The 20,669-nt window shown below is 39.4% G+C and overlaps 1 protein-coding gene across 2 annotated transcripts in view; it reads left to right on the top strand.

Moving 5' to 3' along the window:
• NARS2 (asparaginyl-tRNA synthetase 2, mitochondrial) overlaps window positions 1-3,081 on the top strand; it is a 130,919-nt gene extending 127,838 nt beyond the window's left edge. The window contains exon 14 of one of the 2 annotated variants that reach the window (XM_019726379.3): window positions 2,429-3,081. In XM_019726379.3, the coding sequence (XP_019581938.3) occupies window positions 2,429-2,573 (145 nt within the window). In that variant the 3' untranslated portion in view covers window positions 2,574-3,081. The remainder of the gene's footprint in view (window positions 1-2,428) is intronic. The other variant, XM_074335705.2, reaches the window with a different exon arrangement.
• Window positions 3,082-20,669: the final 17,588 nt, after the last annotated feature.

Below are 20,669 nucleotides of genomic sequence, written 5' to 3' on the forward strand. Positions count from 1 at the left end.
TTAAATTAGGAGCTTGACCACATAAGTGATCTCTAAGTGACCCTCACCAACTGTAGAAATCTGAACTGCCTAGGAAGGTCACCTTTCTGCATTCATACATTCACTTTTCCAAAGTTCTGGTTTTCTTTCCACAAACCCTTTCTCTGAGTGCCGTTAAATATATACAAATTTTTTATTCATAATAAAAAATTATTATGTAATTTATTCTGTAATAGCACTATTACTAATAAAAAAATTTATTCTGTAATAGCACTCCTTTAGGGTCTTGGTATAATAATACCAATAGTATTATTAATTCTTTCCCTGTCCTCAGAAGAAGGAAGGGTCAAATTACACATTCACCTTTTGGTAATGAAGGAGCTGGATTTCAGAAATGCAAAAAGCCTAAAATTGGGTTCCGGTAATGGCCCTCAAACGCCTTTGTTTTTTACCAGTAATGACCTTAGACACACTTAATCTGAGTCTTGTTTTTCTAGACTGTAAAATGGAACAATAATATCTACCTCACAGGGTTACTGTGAGGATGAAATGAAACAATATAGGTTAAGTATCTACATAGAGTAGAAACTCAGTAAATGATAGTTTCCTACCCCGTTTCCTTCCTTTGTTCTGAGTCTTACTATTAGCTAGATGAGCCTGATTGAACAAGCTTGTACATTTTACCTCAGTTTCTGTCTACAGAATAATATTCATAGTGTGTAAAAACTAGCTAAATACAAATTTTAATTATTGCTTAAATAAGTTTTGGCCTTTTCTGGTCTTTATTAATTATTTCAATACTATTCTTTTTCCAACTAAAGTTTTCAAACTGTTAAGATCTCTGAACATAAATATTTATTATTTGAATCTTCTTCGTTGTAAATAGTTGTCATAGTATTTTAAAGGTAGAGGGATTTTTAAAAATCTTAGTCTGTGATCTCTGCTAGTGTTCCACCACACTGAGGGGCCACCACAGGTGTCTAAGAATTTACTCACTTCCTATTTCTACATGCCATATGCAAATAAAACCTGTAACTAGTTCCACAAATGTTGTACCATCTCTTCTATAATCTCGTTACCCTGGAAGCAATTTAACAACAATCCTACAAATACAAATTCATTTGAAAACTTGTTTCTTAAAAGTGGATTTTTCCATCTATCAAAGCACAGGCAAGAAAAATGCTACAGACCAAATCCCTCTGTTGAATTCAGTTTCCAGAAATTAGGCAAGTGTTTTGACATCTATGTATGAGGAATTTAGAACCACCTAAAGCTGTTGCTAGACTTCTAGCAGCCAGCTCAGATCCTGCAGGTGTTTGAGGCAGGTGGTTTGATATGTCCTTTATCTCATTTTCTCACTAAATCAAAGTATTCCCTGCCCCCATGCTTTGTAAACTTACAAGTTAATTCAGTTACCAAATATTTCAGTTACTGAAGACTGTGTTCCTTCTATTATTTCTGACAGTTCTTACTAATCTGAAGTTTTATACTAGATACTTCTGTTTATAGATCATTCACTTGGTTCTAACTCACCTAGTTGCAATTCATCTTTTATTTTAGAAAGATAAGTGCTTAATCTTAACTGCCTAAAATACCAATGCATATAGTCATTATTATTAACAGGGAGGAAATAGGTGATAGTCTTTATCCTTAAGGAGCCAAATGACTACCAACGATGGCTTTTACGTTTTATTCTGATTTTACAAATCATTCAAGAAACTGTAAACTTGTTTTAATCAATATTATATAACTCAAGAATTCTCCCACCAAATGGCATAAAAATATTTACAGAATCTTCTTTCTCCTCTTCCTTTCCTAGAATAATTTCTCCCAGGCTAGTGTATTAGAATCTGAGTTTGAATCATGGCTATTCCATTTTCTAGTCATTTCTAGCCATCTGTAGTGGGAATAGGACATGTATGGATGGACTTCAGAGGCTATCTAGCCTTGCAGAAAAATGGACATCTTCCACTAAGCTTAAAGCAGAGAACTGGAAGTTTCTCCTTACTCCAGTGCTCCAGAGTATATTTTCGTGCCTTCAACAAATTTTTTTGTAGTAAGCATACTACTTATCCAGAGCATACTAAGAAATAGAAAAGGAATGTATTTTGAAGAAAATTAGTACAGTTATTAGAACATTTTCTGTAGCCTCATTAGGCAAGTTTTCTGTATATAAGTATATTAAAAAAAAAAAAAAAAGGATCAAGTAACCAAACTCCATGAATGAATGAAAGGATTTGCTACTGTTTGTTTGGGTAACCTTAGACAGATCACTTTAACTTCTCTGTGTCCTTAACCTGTCTGTCTGTGGAGCGAAAAGACTGGTCTACCACAATCATGTGAATGATAACAAGTGATTACACAATACTTTGAAACATAAAATTTTTTTATAATATCTGATCCCATACAGCATTTATAAAGATTATGATTCTCTGTTTTTTAAAATCAGGTATCTGGACCTCCGTCGATTTGGATCTGTGCCACATGGAGGTTTTGGGATGGGATTTGAACGCTATCTGCAGTGCATCTTGGGAATTGACAATATCAAAGATGTTATCCCTTTTCCAAGATTTACTCATTCATGTCTTTTATAGCTGGAAGACTGGTTAATGAAAATCACCCCAAGACAGAGGTACCGCACATGAATATGCATACAGGAGGATGCATTTTCAAAATGTAATTGTCCTTCCATAACACATAACGTATGAAAAATAGACGTGATCATGTTTTTCTTAGAAAGTTGAGGGCATTTCATAGAAAGATGGACTCTCAAAATGATGTACTTACAGCAGATAGAATCTCAAATCTGTTATGTCAATTAAGAAGAAATGAAGAAATTGAACAAGGTGGTCTCAAAGCTCCTTTCAAACTCTAAGACAGGATGGGATCGCAGTGTATTTTACTTGTCTTTAATGATTAGATCTTGTGTGACCTTTGAGAAACAACTAGTAGCTAAAATTACAATATTGTTGGATCTTTTCTCCCTTGCCACTTAACCTATGATAAATGTTCATCTTATTCTCAGTGTTTTACTGAAAATTACAAAAGAAAATATTCATTTTTTGTATCTTGAGTTAATAAAGTTCCTATTCTGAATTGAAATCTGCTTTCATCAGACTGGGTGAAAAAAAATCACATTTAATAACTGTTAACCCTCATTAAAAAGGGTATAGAAGGAAAGTGTCTCAACATAATAAAGGCCACATATGACAAACACTCAGCTAACAATATCATACTCAGTGGTGAAAAACTGAAAGCCTTTCCTCTAAGATCAGTAACAAGACGAGGATGCCCACTCTCACCACTTTTATTAACATAATACTGAAAGTCCTAGCGAGAGCAATCAGACAAGAGAAAGAAATAAAAGGCATCCAAATTGGGAATGAAGAAGTAAAACTGTCACTATTTGCAGATGACATGATTCTGTATATAGAAAATCCTAAAGACTCCACCAGACTATTAGAAATAATAAGCAATGCAATAAAGTTTCAGGATACAAAATCAGTGCACAAAATCCATTGTGTTCCTATATACTAACAGTAAAATATCAGAAAAAGAAACAGAATAAAACAATTCCATTTGCAATTGCAACAAAATGGATAAAATACCTAGGAATAAGCTTAACAATGGAAGTGAAGGACCTATATACACTGAAAACCGTTAAGACATTGTTGAAAAAAATTGAAGAAGACACAAAGAAATGGAAACGTGTTCCATGTTCATGGAGAGGAAGAATTAACATAGTTAAAAGAGCCATCCATATTCCCCAAAGCAGTATACAGATTTAATGAAATCCCCATCAAAATCCCAACAGCATTTTTCAAAGAAATAGAACAAAAAAATCCTCAAGTTTGTATGGAACCACAAAAGACCCCAAATGGCCAAAGCAATTCTGAGATAAAAAACAAAGCCAGACGTATTACACTACCTGACTTCAAATTATACTACAAAGCTACAATAATCAAAACAGTATGGTATTGGCAGGAAAAATAAACACACAGACCAATGGAACAGAATTGAGAGCCTAAAAATAAACCCATACATATATGGGCAACTAACTTTTTACAGAGGAGCCAAAAACATATAATGGAGAAAGGAAAGCCTCTTTAATAAATTATGTTGGGAAAATTGGAAAGCCATATGCAAAGAAATGAATCTAGACTGCTATCTGACACCATACACAAAAATTAACTCAAAATGGCATGGCCAGCCCAGTGGCTTAGGTGGTTGGAGTGCCGTGCTCCTAATGCTGAAGTCGCTGGGTCAGTGGGCTGCCGTGACCAGCCAGAGGTCAGTATGGGCAGCTGTGTGCTGCCGTGGGCTACCACGTGCTGCCATGAGCGGCTGGTGGCCAGCATGGGTGGCCGTGGGCTGCTGTGGGCTACTGTGTGCTGCCATGAGTGGCCAGTGGCCAGCATGGGTGGCCGTGGGCTGCTGTGGGCTACTGTGTGCTGCCATGAGTGGCCAGTGGCCAGCGTGAGCGGGTGCAGCCGGCGAGAGCTGCCATGAGCTGGCGTGAGCTGCTGTGAGAAGCTGACCTACAACTGGCGACCAACTGCCTTAGCCGGGGGGAGCACGAGGTTCATAATACCGGCATGGGCCAGGGAGCTGTGTCCTACACAACTAGACTGAGAAACAATGGCTTGAACCGGAGTGATGGGGGGAGGCAGAAGAAGGGGGGAATAATTTAACTCAAAGTAGCTTAAAGACTTGAATATAAGACCTAAAACAATAAAATACATAGAAGAAAACATAGGTACTAAACCTACAGACCTTGGTCTCAGAGGGATTTTTGTGAACATGACCCCAAAGGCAAGGGAAGTAAAAGCAAAAATAAACGAATGGGACTGTATCAAACTAAAAAGCTTCTGCACAGCAAAAAAAACCATCAACAAAACAAAAAGGCAACCAACTGATAAAAGAAGATACTTGCAAATGATACCTCTGATAAAGGGCTAATATCCAAAATATATAAAGAACTCATATAACTCAAAAAAAAAAAAAAAAAAAAGCAATCCAGTTAAAAAATGGGCAGACGACCTGAACAGACACTTCTCCATAGAACACATAAAACTGGGCTAACAGGTATATGAAAAAATGCTCAACTTCACTAGTTATTAGGGAAATGCAAATCCAAACTACAAAGAGATACCACCTCACACCTGCTAGAATGGCTATTATCAATAGCACAAGAAATAACAAATGTTAGAGGGGATGTGAAGTAAAGGGAACCCTCATACACTGCTGGTGGGAATGTAAATTGGTGCAGCCTCTGGAAAACAGTATGGAGCTTCTTCAAAAAATTAAGAATGGAGCTACCATACAATCCAGCAATCCCTCTTCTGAGTGTCTACCTGGAAATTTTGGAAGCACTTATTCGTAAAGAACCCCTATGTTCATTGCAGCATTATTCACAACAGCCAAGACATAAAAACAACTTCAGTTTCCTTCAACTGACAATTGGATAAAGAAGAAGTGGTACATGTATATAGTGGTATTACTCAGCTATGAAAAATGAGGTACTGTCATTTGTGGATAGATCTTCAGAGTATGATGTCAAGTGAAATAACAGATGGAAAGGACAAGAACCATATGATTTCACTCATGTGGGATATAAAACAGAAAGCAACAAACAGACTCATATACACAGACAATATGGTGGTTACCATAGGGGAAGGGAGGGGAAAGAAGAATGAAGAGGGTAAAAAGGGTGAAATATATGGTGACAGAAGGAGAGTAGACTTTGGGCGATGAGAACGCAATGTGATATACAGATGATATATTATAGAATTGCACCTGGAACTTACATAAAGTCGTTAACCAATGTTAACCCAATAGGTTTAATTTAAAAAAAACTAATCTTTTATTGTGAAATCTAATGAGATGTATTGATTATTTTAAACTATTCCCATTTGTGTTATGATTAGTTTATATTAGATGTTTATAACTTCTCATAATAAAATTATTTGTAATACCTATAAAAAGTTACATTTTAAAATTCCATTTGGCCTTTTCCCAGGGAGATTTGGAAGAAAGGTATTTTCAATCCAAGATGAGGATGCAAATATAGCTAAACCTATACGATGGGTAATTCTGGAGTTGAAAATAATGTTGTCTATTAGAGTGAGAACTGACAGTTCTACCAGTTTGTATGTGTGGTTTTGGACAAGCCGCTTAACTCTGTATGAACTCATACATCCTTTTCCTCAGAGTTGATAAAATAATTACATGAAAGCATGTGTGTGTGTGTGTGTGTTTAAAATTGTGAAATGCCACACAATTTTTTTTAACTCTTTACTTTTAGTCTTCATTGAGTAACATACACATGGACTTACAGCAAATTGTATATTCAGTAGAATTTGTATTATCAAATAATTGTAAAAAGACATGCGTACCTGACTAATCGACTTTCTAAGTCTCATTAGATTTATCTTAGGTTATTTCCCGATGATTTTGTATATGTACTTTATTTTAAACTAACTTAAAATCAAATAGCTGAAAAGAACTCCAGAATCTTTGAGTTGGCAGCCATAGAAGTTACTGAGAGGTTGTCAAGGTCAAACTTCTACCTAATACATAGACATCCTGTGAACTTGGGTGGCCTCTTTGGGCAAAGAGTTAAGTATCCCACAAAATCTCTCATTTTACGTCTGAATCTCTCTGATTGGTAGCTTTTGCTGAGCTAAAATCTGCTTCCCTGGAACATTAATCCCTGGGGCTTAGATACCAACTTTAGGATAGAATAAAAGAGATAATTAGGGCTTCAATAAAGCTTACCTCCACCATGGGTTAAAGAGAGAAATTCATTTGTTATTCAACAAATACTATTTGAACATATGCCATATACATGCCAAGAACTACACTAGGTGCTAGATAAACAGTAGTGAACAAAACAAATGACCCCTGCCTTCGTGGAATTTACAGTCTATTAAAAAAGATACACAATCAATAAGTAAGCAAAATATATTATTTCAAAATAGGACACGTGCTATAAAATTTTATGAAGAACAGGGCAAGCATAAAGAAGCTCGCTAGAGAAGGCATCTCTGAAAAGGTGATGTTTAACCTTAGACCTGGAAGATAAAATGCAAAAACCATTTTAAAACATTTGCAACATCAGCCAATATTGATTTGGCTTTCAGGTCTTGATACCGCATTGATTTTGTGGAGCAAGAATCACAAACGTTCACAGGCTCCAAACCTGGAGGCACTAACGGTTTCCAAGGCTATCAGGAATCATGCCTGCAGTGATTTGCGAAGAACCAGCTAGAATTGTAATGTTAACATGCTGGCAGAGCATCACAAATAATAGTGATAGAAAGAATACTGAAGTAGAGGAACCCCAGGTTCTGGTCCCAGTGCCACCATTAATTTAGCTGCGGAGCATTAGGCAAGTAAGAATATCCTTGTGGCCTCCAGTTATTTCATCTGCAGCTTTCGAAGGAGATGAACTCTCAGGAGGCTTCTGTCTCTTAATCTTCCATGAATCTGTGCTGGACATTGTCACTGCTGGACATTGTCACTAATAATCATTGATTCGGAGTCTAACTTTTAGACATTATGTTAGTACATACAAGGACTCGGAAAATGTATAGGGAAATCAAAATCACTGAAATTGTAACAATAGACTTAAGTGTATTGGGTGTGTGTGTGTGTGTGTGTGTGTGTGTGAGGTGGGAGTAGGTCCTGCTCACGGAGTCAAACATACGTGTTCGTTACCTTTTGGATCGTCTTCAGCAGTATAGTCCTAAACTTTCATACGTCCCTGGTTATTCTTTTCCTTTGCAACTGATCACAGTGAGTATCTGGTTGAAGCCAAACACTTGCCACTTATAACAATCATTTTCATCTCTGGCTCAATACTTCTGTTTTATCACTAACTGAGCAAAAGCAGACATTGATATCAGATAAGTATGAAAATGCCAAAACTAAAGTGTTGCTTACAGGTAGCATCAATAGGAAGAAACTGTAAAATGTCCACTTGTCAGCTGATATATGAATATCCAAATTCTACATACAGCTTTATATAATTCTATGTATAAAAAAATTAAAGTATGGATTTAATAATTGAAGACCATCTATATTATAATGATATTCTTATAGGGCTTAATTTGCGATTTAAAAGGTGATTTGAGGGTGTTTTGGGGTTTCTTTTGTTTTTTGTTTTTGTTTTACTTGAATAACCAGTTTCCGGTGAGGAAAAAAATCAGATTTTGTTTTCCCAAGATTTCCAAACATCACCTCAAAATAGTAACCCCAGCCACCCAAGAAAGAGTGTATTCTAAAACTTAGAAATGTTTTTTCCATCATTAATTCTCATTTTCATTTCAAATTTTGAATTAGGTGGAGAAAAATAGTTACTTTCCATCTGGCTGTCCTCTGGCCTGGGGAAGTTGTGCTGTCTCTCTGTCTTTTTTTTTTAAGTCTGACAGGACCTTAATTGTGTGAGTGATCCATTCCAGATCTAGACATAACTCTCCAACCCTCTGACCCAGCCCAGAGACTGTCACAGAACAGCAGAGGAACTGTTTGACCTTTTGTCCCTCTCAGACAGGATTTGCCAGAAACGTCCCTCTACAATATTACACATTCATATTCTCTATAAATTGAATCTAGTCATTTAAGCATGACTGAACAGGCATTGAAGATGCAATTGGTGAGATGTATTAATTCTACTCTTCTTTAAATCTCTTGTTTCAGATAATTATAGATGAAAGATGCTTACTTGGATAGGATTGCTATTTATTCATATATTTATTTTAGTAAGTGATGAGGCAAGAACATAAAAATGCAGAGTTGAAAGACAGATTGGCCTGGATTGAATTGATAAGAAATGTGTGTGGCTTTTTGGCTTCTGATCAATATTTGTAGTCAGTATGCTATCTAAAGTATGCATAATAAAAAGAAAACAGGTGGGAGTAATATCTGATTGTAGTTTCTTCCCAGTCTATATTCCAAATTAAAAGATAGAAAAATCATTAAGAGCAGAAAGCATCCGTAATCACCCTACACCAAAATGATTCATAGGACTTCCATAAGACAGATCTTATTAGATCGTGGTCAACACCCCTCCAGAAACCTAGACATTCTGCCCTTACCAGGAGCCCTAGATTGCCCCTCTGGTCAGCTAAGGCTCCAGTTATAGCTCTTATCCAGTTAGCTCTTGTCCAGTGAATCTATAGCCATTATTAGCACATTGGGTGGGAGTTTCTAGGATATCTTTGTAAAGAAGTCAGGAGTTGAGGCGGTTCTTAAACTGTCATTCAGGCAGCAACTGAATTAACATAGCTCATGACCCTTCAATAATTTCTGCTGCATCTTTACTGTTCATAATTGCTATTAATAGAATGACTATTTTTTGTACATTGCTTTACAGTGTACAAAATTTTTTAACATATTCACAATATATTGTGGACCTTGTTCCATTATAGTTTACTGTGCTTCAAATTCATCTGGTTTAATGAAAGATTGGTTTATTTGTTAGGAAGATTGGTTATTTGGAATTCCTAATATTGAGAGAGAGTAAGACTGCAAATAAAGTTCACTGCTCTCAGTCTCCAGAGAAACTGAAAGCACAGAACTTTTTATAGTAATTAAAGACTCTTGCATCTTAAGCCCCAGAATTTACTGGACATGTTGCAAAACACTTTGGCCTCTGATTTCATTGTTCTGTGCAGAAAGAAGAGACTTAAGAATGTGAAGAAATGTTGATTGAACTCAAATACATTCTCGTAAAGAGAAACATTGAAAATGGAGTAAAGGGCCCTAGGTCCAGCAATATACTTAAACTCACTATGCCTCTTTTTTTTTTATGAGTTTATACTCATATTTCCCCTACCTTCCTCTTAGGATCATTCTAGAATATACATAGAAATACAGATGAAAGAACTTTGGTGGGAATTATTAATATCATCCCCAAAGTGATAGACCTTTAATATTTCAAGATGATACACTGAGAATAGAAACTTGTTGGGCCCATCCAGGAAAGGTTTTTTTCATACTGCAAATATACATATACACAGTTAGAACTGTGTTTTGCAGAATCTGGGCCATTTACAACTGTGACTCGGACTCACAACCTTCTTTGTACATTGGCTCAACAAGAACTGCTGGTGTGCTGTTTTCTTAGGATCCTAGATTTGAAAACTCTTACATATCGTATCTCTTTCCCTGTCTATGATGTATAAACTACCCTCCTCTTTTTACAAGTTATCTCTTAAGGTTAGAGAGCTCCTAGTCATTTTCCCCACTTCCTAGTCATTTATCCACTGTCCCTTCAGTGAATAGGAGCTCTCTAACCTTAAGGGATAACTTCATTCTTGGAGAACTCTGATTGTGACCTGATAATAATAAAATCTGCCGCTCCATAGCCTGCAAAATGTAATAAATTGGAAACAGCGCAGCACATTTTCTTCTCCCCAGCCTTCTCCAGAATAAGATCTCTATAATTGCTCAGTTGGGCAACCTGCACCCCATTAGGTTATTCATCAGGCAGTATATCCTCCTTTAAATAGGCCTTTCTCTTGGTAGACGAGTACTTCCCTCCACTATCTACTCAGCTGATCTCCAACTATCCTGTGATATTTGATATTAGAAATGCTTTGAAGTATCCAGCGCCTTCTTTGTATCTGTTGTACAGCCTGTAGTAGTTGTCCCTCTTCCTGTGTGTATAATACTACTGAATCATCGTAATTACAATTTTAGAATGTTCAGGGCCATCCCAACCCCCTTCACTTGGGGATTGCAGAAATGGACTTGGGTTGAAGAATAGTAAGTTCTTTCACTGAAGATTTCCACTAATATACACATTTTATTGACAGTGCCCCCAAAGGTAGGAACTGATTCCTGTACAGTTAGGATATGGCTAGCCGATGATGTCTTTAAATGTAATTTCCATCTTCCACATTCTGCATTAGGTTTTTGTATCAGGAAACTGGGGTCATATTCCTGCCAGAAAGTGTGCTGCATGTTTGGTGTCTTGGAAAGAGTATTAGACGTAGAGGGAGAAGACTCTGGTTTAGATCTGATATTCTACTTAAGAGCTGTGGAACCTTGAGCAACTTATTTTATCTCTGAGTTTGCATACACATCTGCAGCCTGAGGGTAATACTTACAAAGTATTGTGAGAAACAGTCAAGACTGTGTGAAAGCATTTCATAAACTGGAAAGCACTACACAAATGTAAGGTCTTCTAAGCAAAACCTTTTCAAAACTCAAAATCTGTGTGAACTAAGATATTTATTTTATTGCATGTCAAATGAAATATTTTACAGCCATTAAAAATTATAAGAGAAAATGTGTTGAAAAATGTAAGTGTAGTTCGCAGTTACAACGGTATAAAAGCTATGTACGTGAACTAGAAGCATATGGGGAAAAATGAAATCAGCTGTTTTCGGGCTGTGCAATTGAGTCACTTTTTCTTTAAAAATCTCTTTGGTATATTCAGTTCAGTTCAGAAAACGTATTGCCGGGTCCGGTGCTGGACTCCGGATACAGAGAGAAATATGACATGCTCCCATGTCTCAGGAACTCCCGTTTCATTCATTCTTTGCCAAGTTTCTTGTGTAAAAGAATCACCTGAGTAAATCAGATTATGCTGATCCCATCTTAGAAAGCCTGATTCAGTAGGTTTGGGATGGAACAGCCTACTATGTGTGCTTCTTAAACAGTTACCCTGAGTGAGTCTAATGATTCTGATGTAGGTGCTTTAATTCCACCCTGTGAGAAACCTTCAGTGAGGTTTTAATATTTTTACATTAAAAGATAAGTGCTAATTCCACAAATCTTCATACTCTGATTGTTCTGTCTGCACCTTTGAGCTGGTTTGTATGTTAGAATATCCAGGACAGGAAAGCCAGCCTGCAGAGTGACAGCTCTCTGGAGGTTACTATGCAGCATAGAACGTACCACACCTCGCAACCGTGACCTCTCTTCCTCACTCCCTTTCTCTTCCACCAACTCTCCTGTTTTCTTCTCTGTGCATGTGCTTCTCTCCCACTCTGATTCCTCCTATTCCTAGTAACATATCATTATCCAGATGTTCCCCCTTCCTTTCTCCACCCACCCCCAACCAGACATATCAACTTTATTGAAATAAAAAACAAACCAACTTATCTCTAGTTCACTAGCTTGTGCTTGAAGGCTCTCACGTATGGTAACGTTTCTCAGAAAACTTAGGATGGACTATTCAATGATCAACAACCACAAAAAATACCATGTGGGGAAACTTTTGTGTGTTTTCTGTGTGACTGGCATTTGGCTCTCGATCCGCTTGCTTCCAGCGTGTGGGCAGCCCTCAGCAGGTTCCTGCCCTGCCCTGCACCCTGACTCAGCACATGCCTATGAATGGGCTTGGGTGGCTTTCCCAGGCTCCACACCTGTCACTTCTTAGTCACCCAGAATTAAGATATTACAACTGTAATCACACTGTCTGAGGCTATGAGGCTTTATTTTAAGAGTGGTGACACTCCAAAATGCAGCTAGCATTTCTCCATTTTCACATGTTTGCGTTACTAATGTTAGTGTTTATATTACTTGTACTTGAAGATACCAAGTGTTGGACAATGACTTCCAGACTCACTCCTTTCATTCTGCTCCCTCACAACCATACGCAAATTCTGGTCACGTTCTGCTGTCATTTGTCTTCTCTGCCAGAACGAGAGCTCCACGAAAACAGAGAGGAAAGCGCACTCATCTTGGTATCTGCAGTGCCTTTGGAGAGTATCTAGCACATAGTAGGTACACATTAAATAACTCAGGAATGAATTAGGTATCATTGAGGTGTCCAAAAAAAGGAAATAGGTCCATCAGACAAAAGTGCAATAGTCCTTAAAGAGTAATTCCCAAGCTGGCTTTTCCCTCTTTATGTGTCTGAAATATTTCATAAATTTTTAAACTAGCCCTTTCAGCATAAATCCAGGACTCGAGCCATTGCCTAACATAGAACAAAAAATCAGGAATCGCAAGTCACTGTATTTGTCTTTATGATCTGTTACTAAAGGTGAGTTTCTAGGGCATCTCTCCCAGCGCTGTTTCTGGAGTGCCGTGACCTAGTAGACCACTTCTGAAGAACCTCACTCTGCTGTTTGTCATTGTATACCCAGCACCTAGCCAGGTGCCTTGCACACAGCAGGTGTTCAGCAAATGTTTGTTGAGTGAATGTATTTGATTGACAAGAAATTCAGAAGCCAAGTCCCCGATGAACTTAGAGTTTGGATTTTCAGTTAGTGGTTTTCTCCACCTCACTCTCTAAATCTAAACAAGTTTCTTGCCTCCAAATTGAAGTAGCTACTGCTTAACGTCATTTAATTCAGCAAATGTTCATTGATGCCTACTGTGTGCCTAGCTCTCTGGGGCACCGAAAAACAAGTCAAACCTAAGCACTTCCAGTTTCAGTCCCCCTACAGTTGGTTACTAATTTCTCTGTGCTCCCACAATCCTTTGAACGTATCTCTATTATAACATTGCCCACACACTACTGTAGATATGTAGATATCTGCCTACCTATTTCTCTCCCCAGAAAAACCCTGAACTTAAGACCGTGGACTTACTCATCTTTGTATTCCTACACTGAACTTGGGGTAGTAGGTTCTTAGAAAATTTTTAAAAAGAATCGAATAACAAGTACATAAATAATCTTTCCTAAGTAATGTATTTGAATATAAGTATGTTTTGTATTTGAATGGAAATATATGCCATTCTAAGTGTTTTCAGAGTTCCAAATGATATTCAGTATGTCCTGAAAGAAACAAGACTGGTTTTCATGTCTCTATTAAATACCCTTCAAGGTGCCTGCTTAGTTATCAAGCCCATCCCTCCTCTAAGAATTTCCCCACCCCCATCCTAGCCAGCGTATCCCCAGCAGACATATTGGGACATGAGCTTCCCTTACTGACTGGACTACAGGTGGACACCAGACCCAAAATGGAACAGTCTCATTTTCTCTTGTAAAACGGGGGTTGAGAACACTAGAGAGTCTGAACCGGGAACATGTAAACTTAGGAGGTACCAGGCAGTCATACCTGACGAGGTGGAGGAAGCAGTCTGCAGAGAAAAAGGAAGGAAGGCACAGTGCTCAGAGATGAAAAACTATAGGGCCCATGACAGACAGAGAGCTAGGCATGCGCATACAAACCGGCTGCCTAGAGGGGAAGCATTTATCACTTGGTTGTTACCCTTCCTGAGGCCAGATTATTCAACTTTTTCTTTGGTTACACGGGATATACCTCATTTTCTTACCAATAATTTCCCTATTGGGGCTTAAGTGAATATAAAATGGATATCTCCTTTTGCAACTAAAAAGACACTAATACACTATCTGAGTTCTGGAAAGAATTCGCTACTTTTTTTTTTCTTGTCAGATTACCTTTTAGTTGCACCCACATATTATCCCAAAAAATGTGGATCGGGAAATTATTTAGATGAGGAATTTCTGATAAATAAGATGCAATAGGAGGGTAAGCGACTTCTTTGCTTTTCAAGTTTCTTGATCCCCTAAATCACAAAAACAGAAAACAAATGCATGGAGGCTTGTTTACAGAGGGAATTGGACACATATCAGACCTTTTTTGAACTACAAAACTGGATTAGAGAGGTTTTGGAGAACCAACACATTTGGCAGCTTCCCAAGACATCTATTTTTGAAGATTCTGCTTTCCAGAACTGTATAAGAATGGCTTTTGTCATGGGCCTTAGCTGTGTTTCAGACAAGCCAAAGCCGAAAACTGGAAGAGACTAAATAAAAAAGTGTGTGTGCTTAGAGTAGCCCACACCCTGCTGTTGGGCTGGCTATAAACAAAGATGGCCAAAATTATCAAAGATAAAAGATTTTGCTCTTCAGAAACAGTCCCAAATGTGTGTAGGGCTTTGTGACCACATTCATTCAACCCTGGCATGCCACACCCTGAATTTAGTCCTCCCTTAAACTAATCATCTTGAAAACATACATGGAAAATAGAGGGAAATGTGTGGACTGCTAAAATTATTTGGTTCAAGAAAATTTCAGAGGAAAATCTTAGGACTTTTTCCTAGAATGTTAAGAAAATGTTAAGTTGTAATGATTGCTACCAACCTATTTCTAATCATTCTAGGAAAAGAAAACAACAAATAAGTTTCCAGCTTTTCTGGGTCAATATTATGGACCTTGAAGAAGCCTGCATGTAATTTGACTTGCAACTACTTTCCTTTTTTAGTTAATTGTGTTAGATGTGCCTCATAACTTCCAATCCCAGTGGGGCTGTCATTTAGAAAGGAGTTGAGGGGAAGCTGTTTTAATTCTGGCTTTTGTTTCAGCCACTAAATGTAATGCCACATGATTGTTGACCCAACAATAATCCAGTTAAAAAACAGCCTTCAGAGTTACTGCATCATCAAAATTAACCCTGATTACATCAAATTATGTTGAAGCCGACCACAGCTGTTTGCCCTGTTGAAGCAACTGCTTGAGAGCTCATCCAGAAGATACATCTGGGTGTCAGGAAGATACATTTTGGTTTTTATTTTGGTTTCGCAACACAAATTTAGGTCGAAAACACTGTTCTTCCCAGAATGCTCGGTGGGAGCTGAAAATTTTGTAATTCCCCAGCATCAAGAATCCTCTTAATTCTGAGAGAAGAAAACCTGAGACCTCTTGTTTTGGTTTCAGTAGGAAGAATGTAAGAAGAAGGAAATTCAAATCTGTTGAGTATGATCTTGTCAACCGAAAGAAGTGGAACTGACTACAGAGAAGGTCGGTGGAGCTTTCTGTGGTTGGCTACATGCAATGGTGTGCTAGCACTGCCTCCTCCCAGCCTCTGAGAGTGGATTGTTAAATTATGAAAAAATTTGCAAGCTGGTTGTTAAAAAATAACATTATTAAAATTATAATTTAAAAAATAGGAAATAAGTATTGAAGATGTGGACAGATTGGAGCCCTCACACATTGCTGGTAGAAATGTAAATGGTGTACACACTGTGGGAAACAGTTCCATAAAAAGTTAAACACAGAGTCAAAGAGTATGATCCAGCAATTCAATTCCTAAGTATTCCTGTGTTTATCCTAAGTATTCCTGATTTTATCTTAAGAACACTGAAAACGTAGGTTCACACAAAGACTTGTACACGCATGTTCACAGCAACATTGTAATAGCCACAAAGTGGAAATAACTGAAATGTCCATCAATTGATGAATGAATGAGTTTATACAATGGAATATTATTCAGCCATAAGAAGGAATGAAGGAAAACTGACATATGCCACAACATGGATGAACCTTGAAAACATTAAAGAAGGCAAACACAAGAGGCCACATACTGTATGATTCTGATTATACAAAATGTCCACAACTGGCAAATCCATAGAGACAAAGTGGATTAGTGGTCGCCAGGGGTTAGGACTGGGGGGATGAGGAGTGACTACGAATGGATGTGGAGTTTCTTTTTGAGGTAAAATGTTCTGAAATTAGATGATAGCAATAATGGTTGCACAACTTGGTGACTGTACTAAAAGCCACTGAACTGTACACTTTAAAGGGGTGACTTTTGTGGTAGGTAAATGATAATCTTAATTAAAATAAGTCATATAAACTTACAATTAAATTAAAAACAAAGGGAATAAACAAAAACTCATCAGTTATTTTACTACATTATGCTATAATCTCTGCTCTTGGTGTTATTTATGTCTGTTGTATTTTTATATTTGGAAATACTAAATAATGGTGTATTACTATGTATCTCTTAACTCTGTATTAAAAAAACATGAAGTTGATAGCTTGAAAGTGGAATTGTGTAGTATGTGGAGGGTGTAGTATGTTCTCCACAAAAATAGTCACATATTACAAATCAAAGCTACCACCACTGGACAGCCGCTTTTTAAACATTTACCAGCTGTATGGGTCAGACAGTCATCTTGGGTGACTCTGGTAGAATTAGAGTGTCAGATGAGATGATGTCCTGTGGGCCTTGGAGTCCCAGCCCAACAAAGACTAGTAAATCTGCACAGTCACTATGCTGCACTCAGTGCAAGAGAAAATAGTATTTCTGGTCAGCGGTTGGATGAAACCTACTTTGAGTCAGGGGACTTGATTTTTCCAGCTTTGCTAGTGTTGTGTGTGGGCACAAGCGGTTAAGTGCTAGAGCTCCTCTAGGACTGTCACAGTGAAGCCAGATAAACCATCAGTGACTTCATTCTTGGTCCCAGAGAGGAGGGTGTATGGATAGTCTGTACAACAGGGTCAGGGATGGGAACCAAGAGTTCACACAGTTAGCTCTCTGGAGCCTGGGGGTAGAAGTCAAAAGGTCTAAGGAGCCATTGTTTTTGCCACTACCCAAGGGTTTTAGCCACCTTTTAAAAGTGAAAGTGCATAGGATTTACCTCCACCTGCTCAGCCCTTCCCAGCAGGCCAGTCCCTGTGGGTTTAAACGCTCCGCTGCTTATGAAGACCACAGGTGCTCCTCCCTGGGTTGCATGGATCAGAGAGTTCCAGATGTTCGCGGTGCCCACACGTTATCCTTCAAGGGTTGGTTCCTTTATTCTCACAACAAATATTTAATGAGTATCTATTGTGTGCCTGGCACCATGCTGGGAGGCTCTAAAGAAACAGATATTTGCAGTCCAGTGTGACAACTCAATTTATGTAAGTGCAGTGTGGATCTATGAAAAGAATGAACAACTATGCTGGGAAATGAGGATGTTGAGTTTTAGGGAATGAGGTCTTGACCTATGTTCAAGATCTAATTCAAGGGGCCATCGTGCCAAGTATGGTGTGGGGTATTAAGGCACACTCCCCAGGGACCCTGACAGACTTTGCTGTTGGGAGACTATGATAACTGATATTGCAGCAGGATCTGTGAACACTGATGTTGCCACCCCACCAGTGTCAGTAGAAATGTCCCAGGAGTCTAACTGCCCCAAAGTAATTAACACAGGTTCTGGTTCTTGACAAAGGAAAATTAGGAAGCTGGACTTGCTCAAACTTTTCTCTTTAAGAAGTTTATTTCCAAAATGTCTCCCACTGGGTGTAATGGCAAGTAACAGACTGTTTGGCAGCCGCAGACAGGGAGGGAACCCAATTAGGTCTTCAACCACACCCCAAGCCCACTTCCAGATCTCTGTCCCAACCAGATGCCAGAAGTTGATCTGAGAAGGTCAGAATAACTTGGTGGAGGGAACCAAGTGGGCTCAAAGCACCCAGGGGTTAAAGAAGTGCAAACCTCAACATGCCTGAGAGACAAGTGTCATCAAAGTCACCAGCCAAGGTGGCTCAGCTGGCAACATTGACCTTGGCCAGCAGCACTCAGCTCTGAAATTAACCTTTCAACTAAATTGAAGAGGAGAAAAGGCAGAAGCTCTAGGACACAAGCGTCCATCCCCACCCCCAGTCCAATCACTGACGTCAGCCCTGGCGTGGGTGGGATTAATCACACCAGCCTGGTGTGCAGTTGAGGACAGCTCTCCTTCCAGTCCTTCCAACCCGTTTCTGGGAGCGTTCTGCCAACCATGCACCTGCCGCTGGCCACAAACCCTCAACGCCCAGACAGGCACGGATGCAGGCTGTGGCTGACGACACACAAAGCCACAGTGCACCCTTTAGAACCCAGGATTTGGCGGGGGGTGGGGAGCAAACGTGGTGCCCATGCTTTCCTCCCAGGTGTGCATTTGTCTCATCTCTTCGATGTTCCCTCCAGAGAAACCCTCCCCACGAGATGGTCATTTCCTGGGGATTTAATGAGAATATAGAATTAATGACCCAGAGCACCCCTTGCAGCCGGTCATTAATTCCTCCAGGAAATACCCGTGGTCTGTAATCAAAATTGCCTCAATTACAGACTAGTGGTGCATGTCCTCACAGGTTGGGGGGCTGTCATCCCAATTGATTCCAATAGATGGCGCTTAGTTTCATGTAAATGAACCACTCAATTTGTTTTCTATTTCTCCCCAGCGAAAGGCAGGGAGCATTAAAAAAAAAAAAAAAAAAAAAAATCAGGGAGTGGAGAGGACTTAGTTAGGGCCGAGGCAGGAACGTTCTGTCCAAGTTCTGTTTCCAGACCTGGCACGTACCTCAGGCTCAGAAGATGGGAGCCATACCAGGGTACAGCCAGGGACCTCAGCACTCGGCAGTCCTGCCTCCTATGTGCAGCCTAAGCTGGGCACTGGCAGCTTAGCAATGAGAAAGGTAGGGTAGCTGCAAACAAACCATGCAGACTACTCAGGCTCTGCAATCCCAGGGACTTGGCACCATGACTCAGATGTCAATGAAGTCAGAAGTTGCTTTATTTTGGTTGGGAGTCACTGCCTCCTGATTGATTTGGCAGACTTGAGTATTTTGATATGTCTCACAGGGTTTTAAAGTACAGGATTTTAAAGACAGAGGTTAAAAATGGTCATAATTCTGGTGGTGGCCCTTGTATGTGACTAAAGAATCCCTAAGTTGGAAGGTAAGGGGAGCTCTGGTCCCAGCTATAGCCTGATAGTTCTGGCTTTACATTCAATCCAGCAGCACACTAATAGTGAGGAAAGTCAGTGAAATGTTGGCTCTAGGGGAGCAGGTCTCTAAACCTCCCAAAGTAAAACCTCCCAGGATCTGTAAAGCCAGAAGGATGTCCAACTGCTTGAAACAACTAGCTTTGCTGCAGTTAGGAAATGAACAAAACAGCCTTCGTCTAAAGTACAGGGAGTGCAAGATGCTGCTTCTCGCACTCACCTGGGCCACAGCAGTTCCTTGTTTGTATAGTGGGTTACGCTTATCAAAGAAGTTGGGGGAGGACCTACCTTTTAATATTGCTTGTGAAGGTACCCTGTGAGTGGGAAAGAGCCCCTACCAAAGGTTTCCCCCCTCCACACTCCCCCTGAAATGTGGGGTTGTCTAGTGTGTGCTTCCACAGACTTCATTCATATATAAACTTCACCACAATGCAGTGAGAGAGGTACCATTATATCCCAATTTTCATATGAACGCCAGAGCCTTCTCATAACCTGTGTCAATGAGTTGGATTGCTGTGGAATTTTGACCCAATTTGTTATTCTACACCACCTTGCCTTCCAATTCACTATGAAATACACTGACTTATTTTTACTTCCTTGTTTCTGCAAATATGAATTTTCTTTCACTAAATTGTTTTTCCCAGAGGCAGTGAAGGAGCCAGCTGGACTTTATTTCCTGGTAGATACAGAGGCCCCCAAGTTGATCGGCATACATTAAAGCCATTCCCCCACTTTAAAAAGCAGATGAGCAGGACCACCCCATACCCCCAGAATTCGAAACTGCGCTCTGCGTCGCACAGGCTTTGGGACTTTAAACTATCTGTAAAATGGGAATACTGCCCGCCGAATTTGTAGACTCGTCAAGACAATCATGTAAACAAGGAATGAAAAGCACCCAACACACAGTATAGTAGTCTGTTTTTATCATTCCTTCTCCCGCCAAGGGGGTGCGAGAGTTAAAGAAACTGTTGCTGGGAAGTGGATCACTAATTTCAGCCAGAACCTGACCCACTGAAACCTGAAACTCTGGGAATGGATAGGAAACTCGAGCAGCCCTCGGGTCCCTTCCTGACGACCCTCTGTGAAAAATCGATTCGCGATGAAGGGCGCGCAGCCCCTTCCCTGCACCCCACCCCCACCCCCACCCCCACCCCCACCCCCACTCCTACTAGGGGCGCGGCCGCCTCCCCCGCACGCTGCCGGAGGCTTCGGGAATAAAACAAGACGGGGTC

Source organism: Rhinolophus sinicus, chromosome 14 (genome assembly GCF_057876585.1).
Source record: "Rhinolophus sinicus isolate RSI-liver-muscle chromosome 14, RSI-T2T, whole genome shotgun sequence".
In the NCBI taxonomy this organism is placed as follows: domain Eukaryota; kingdom Metazoa; phylum Chordata; class Mammalia; order Chiroptera; family Rhinolophidae; genus Rhinolophus; species Rhinolophus sinicus.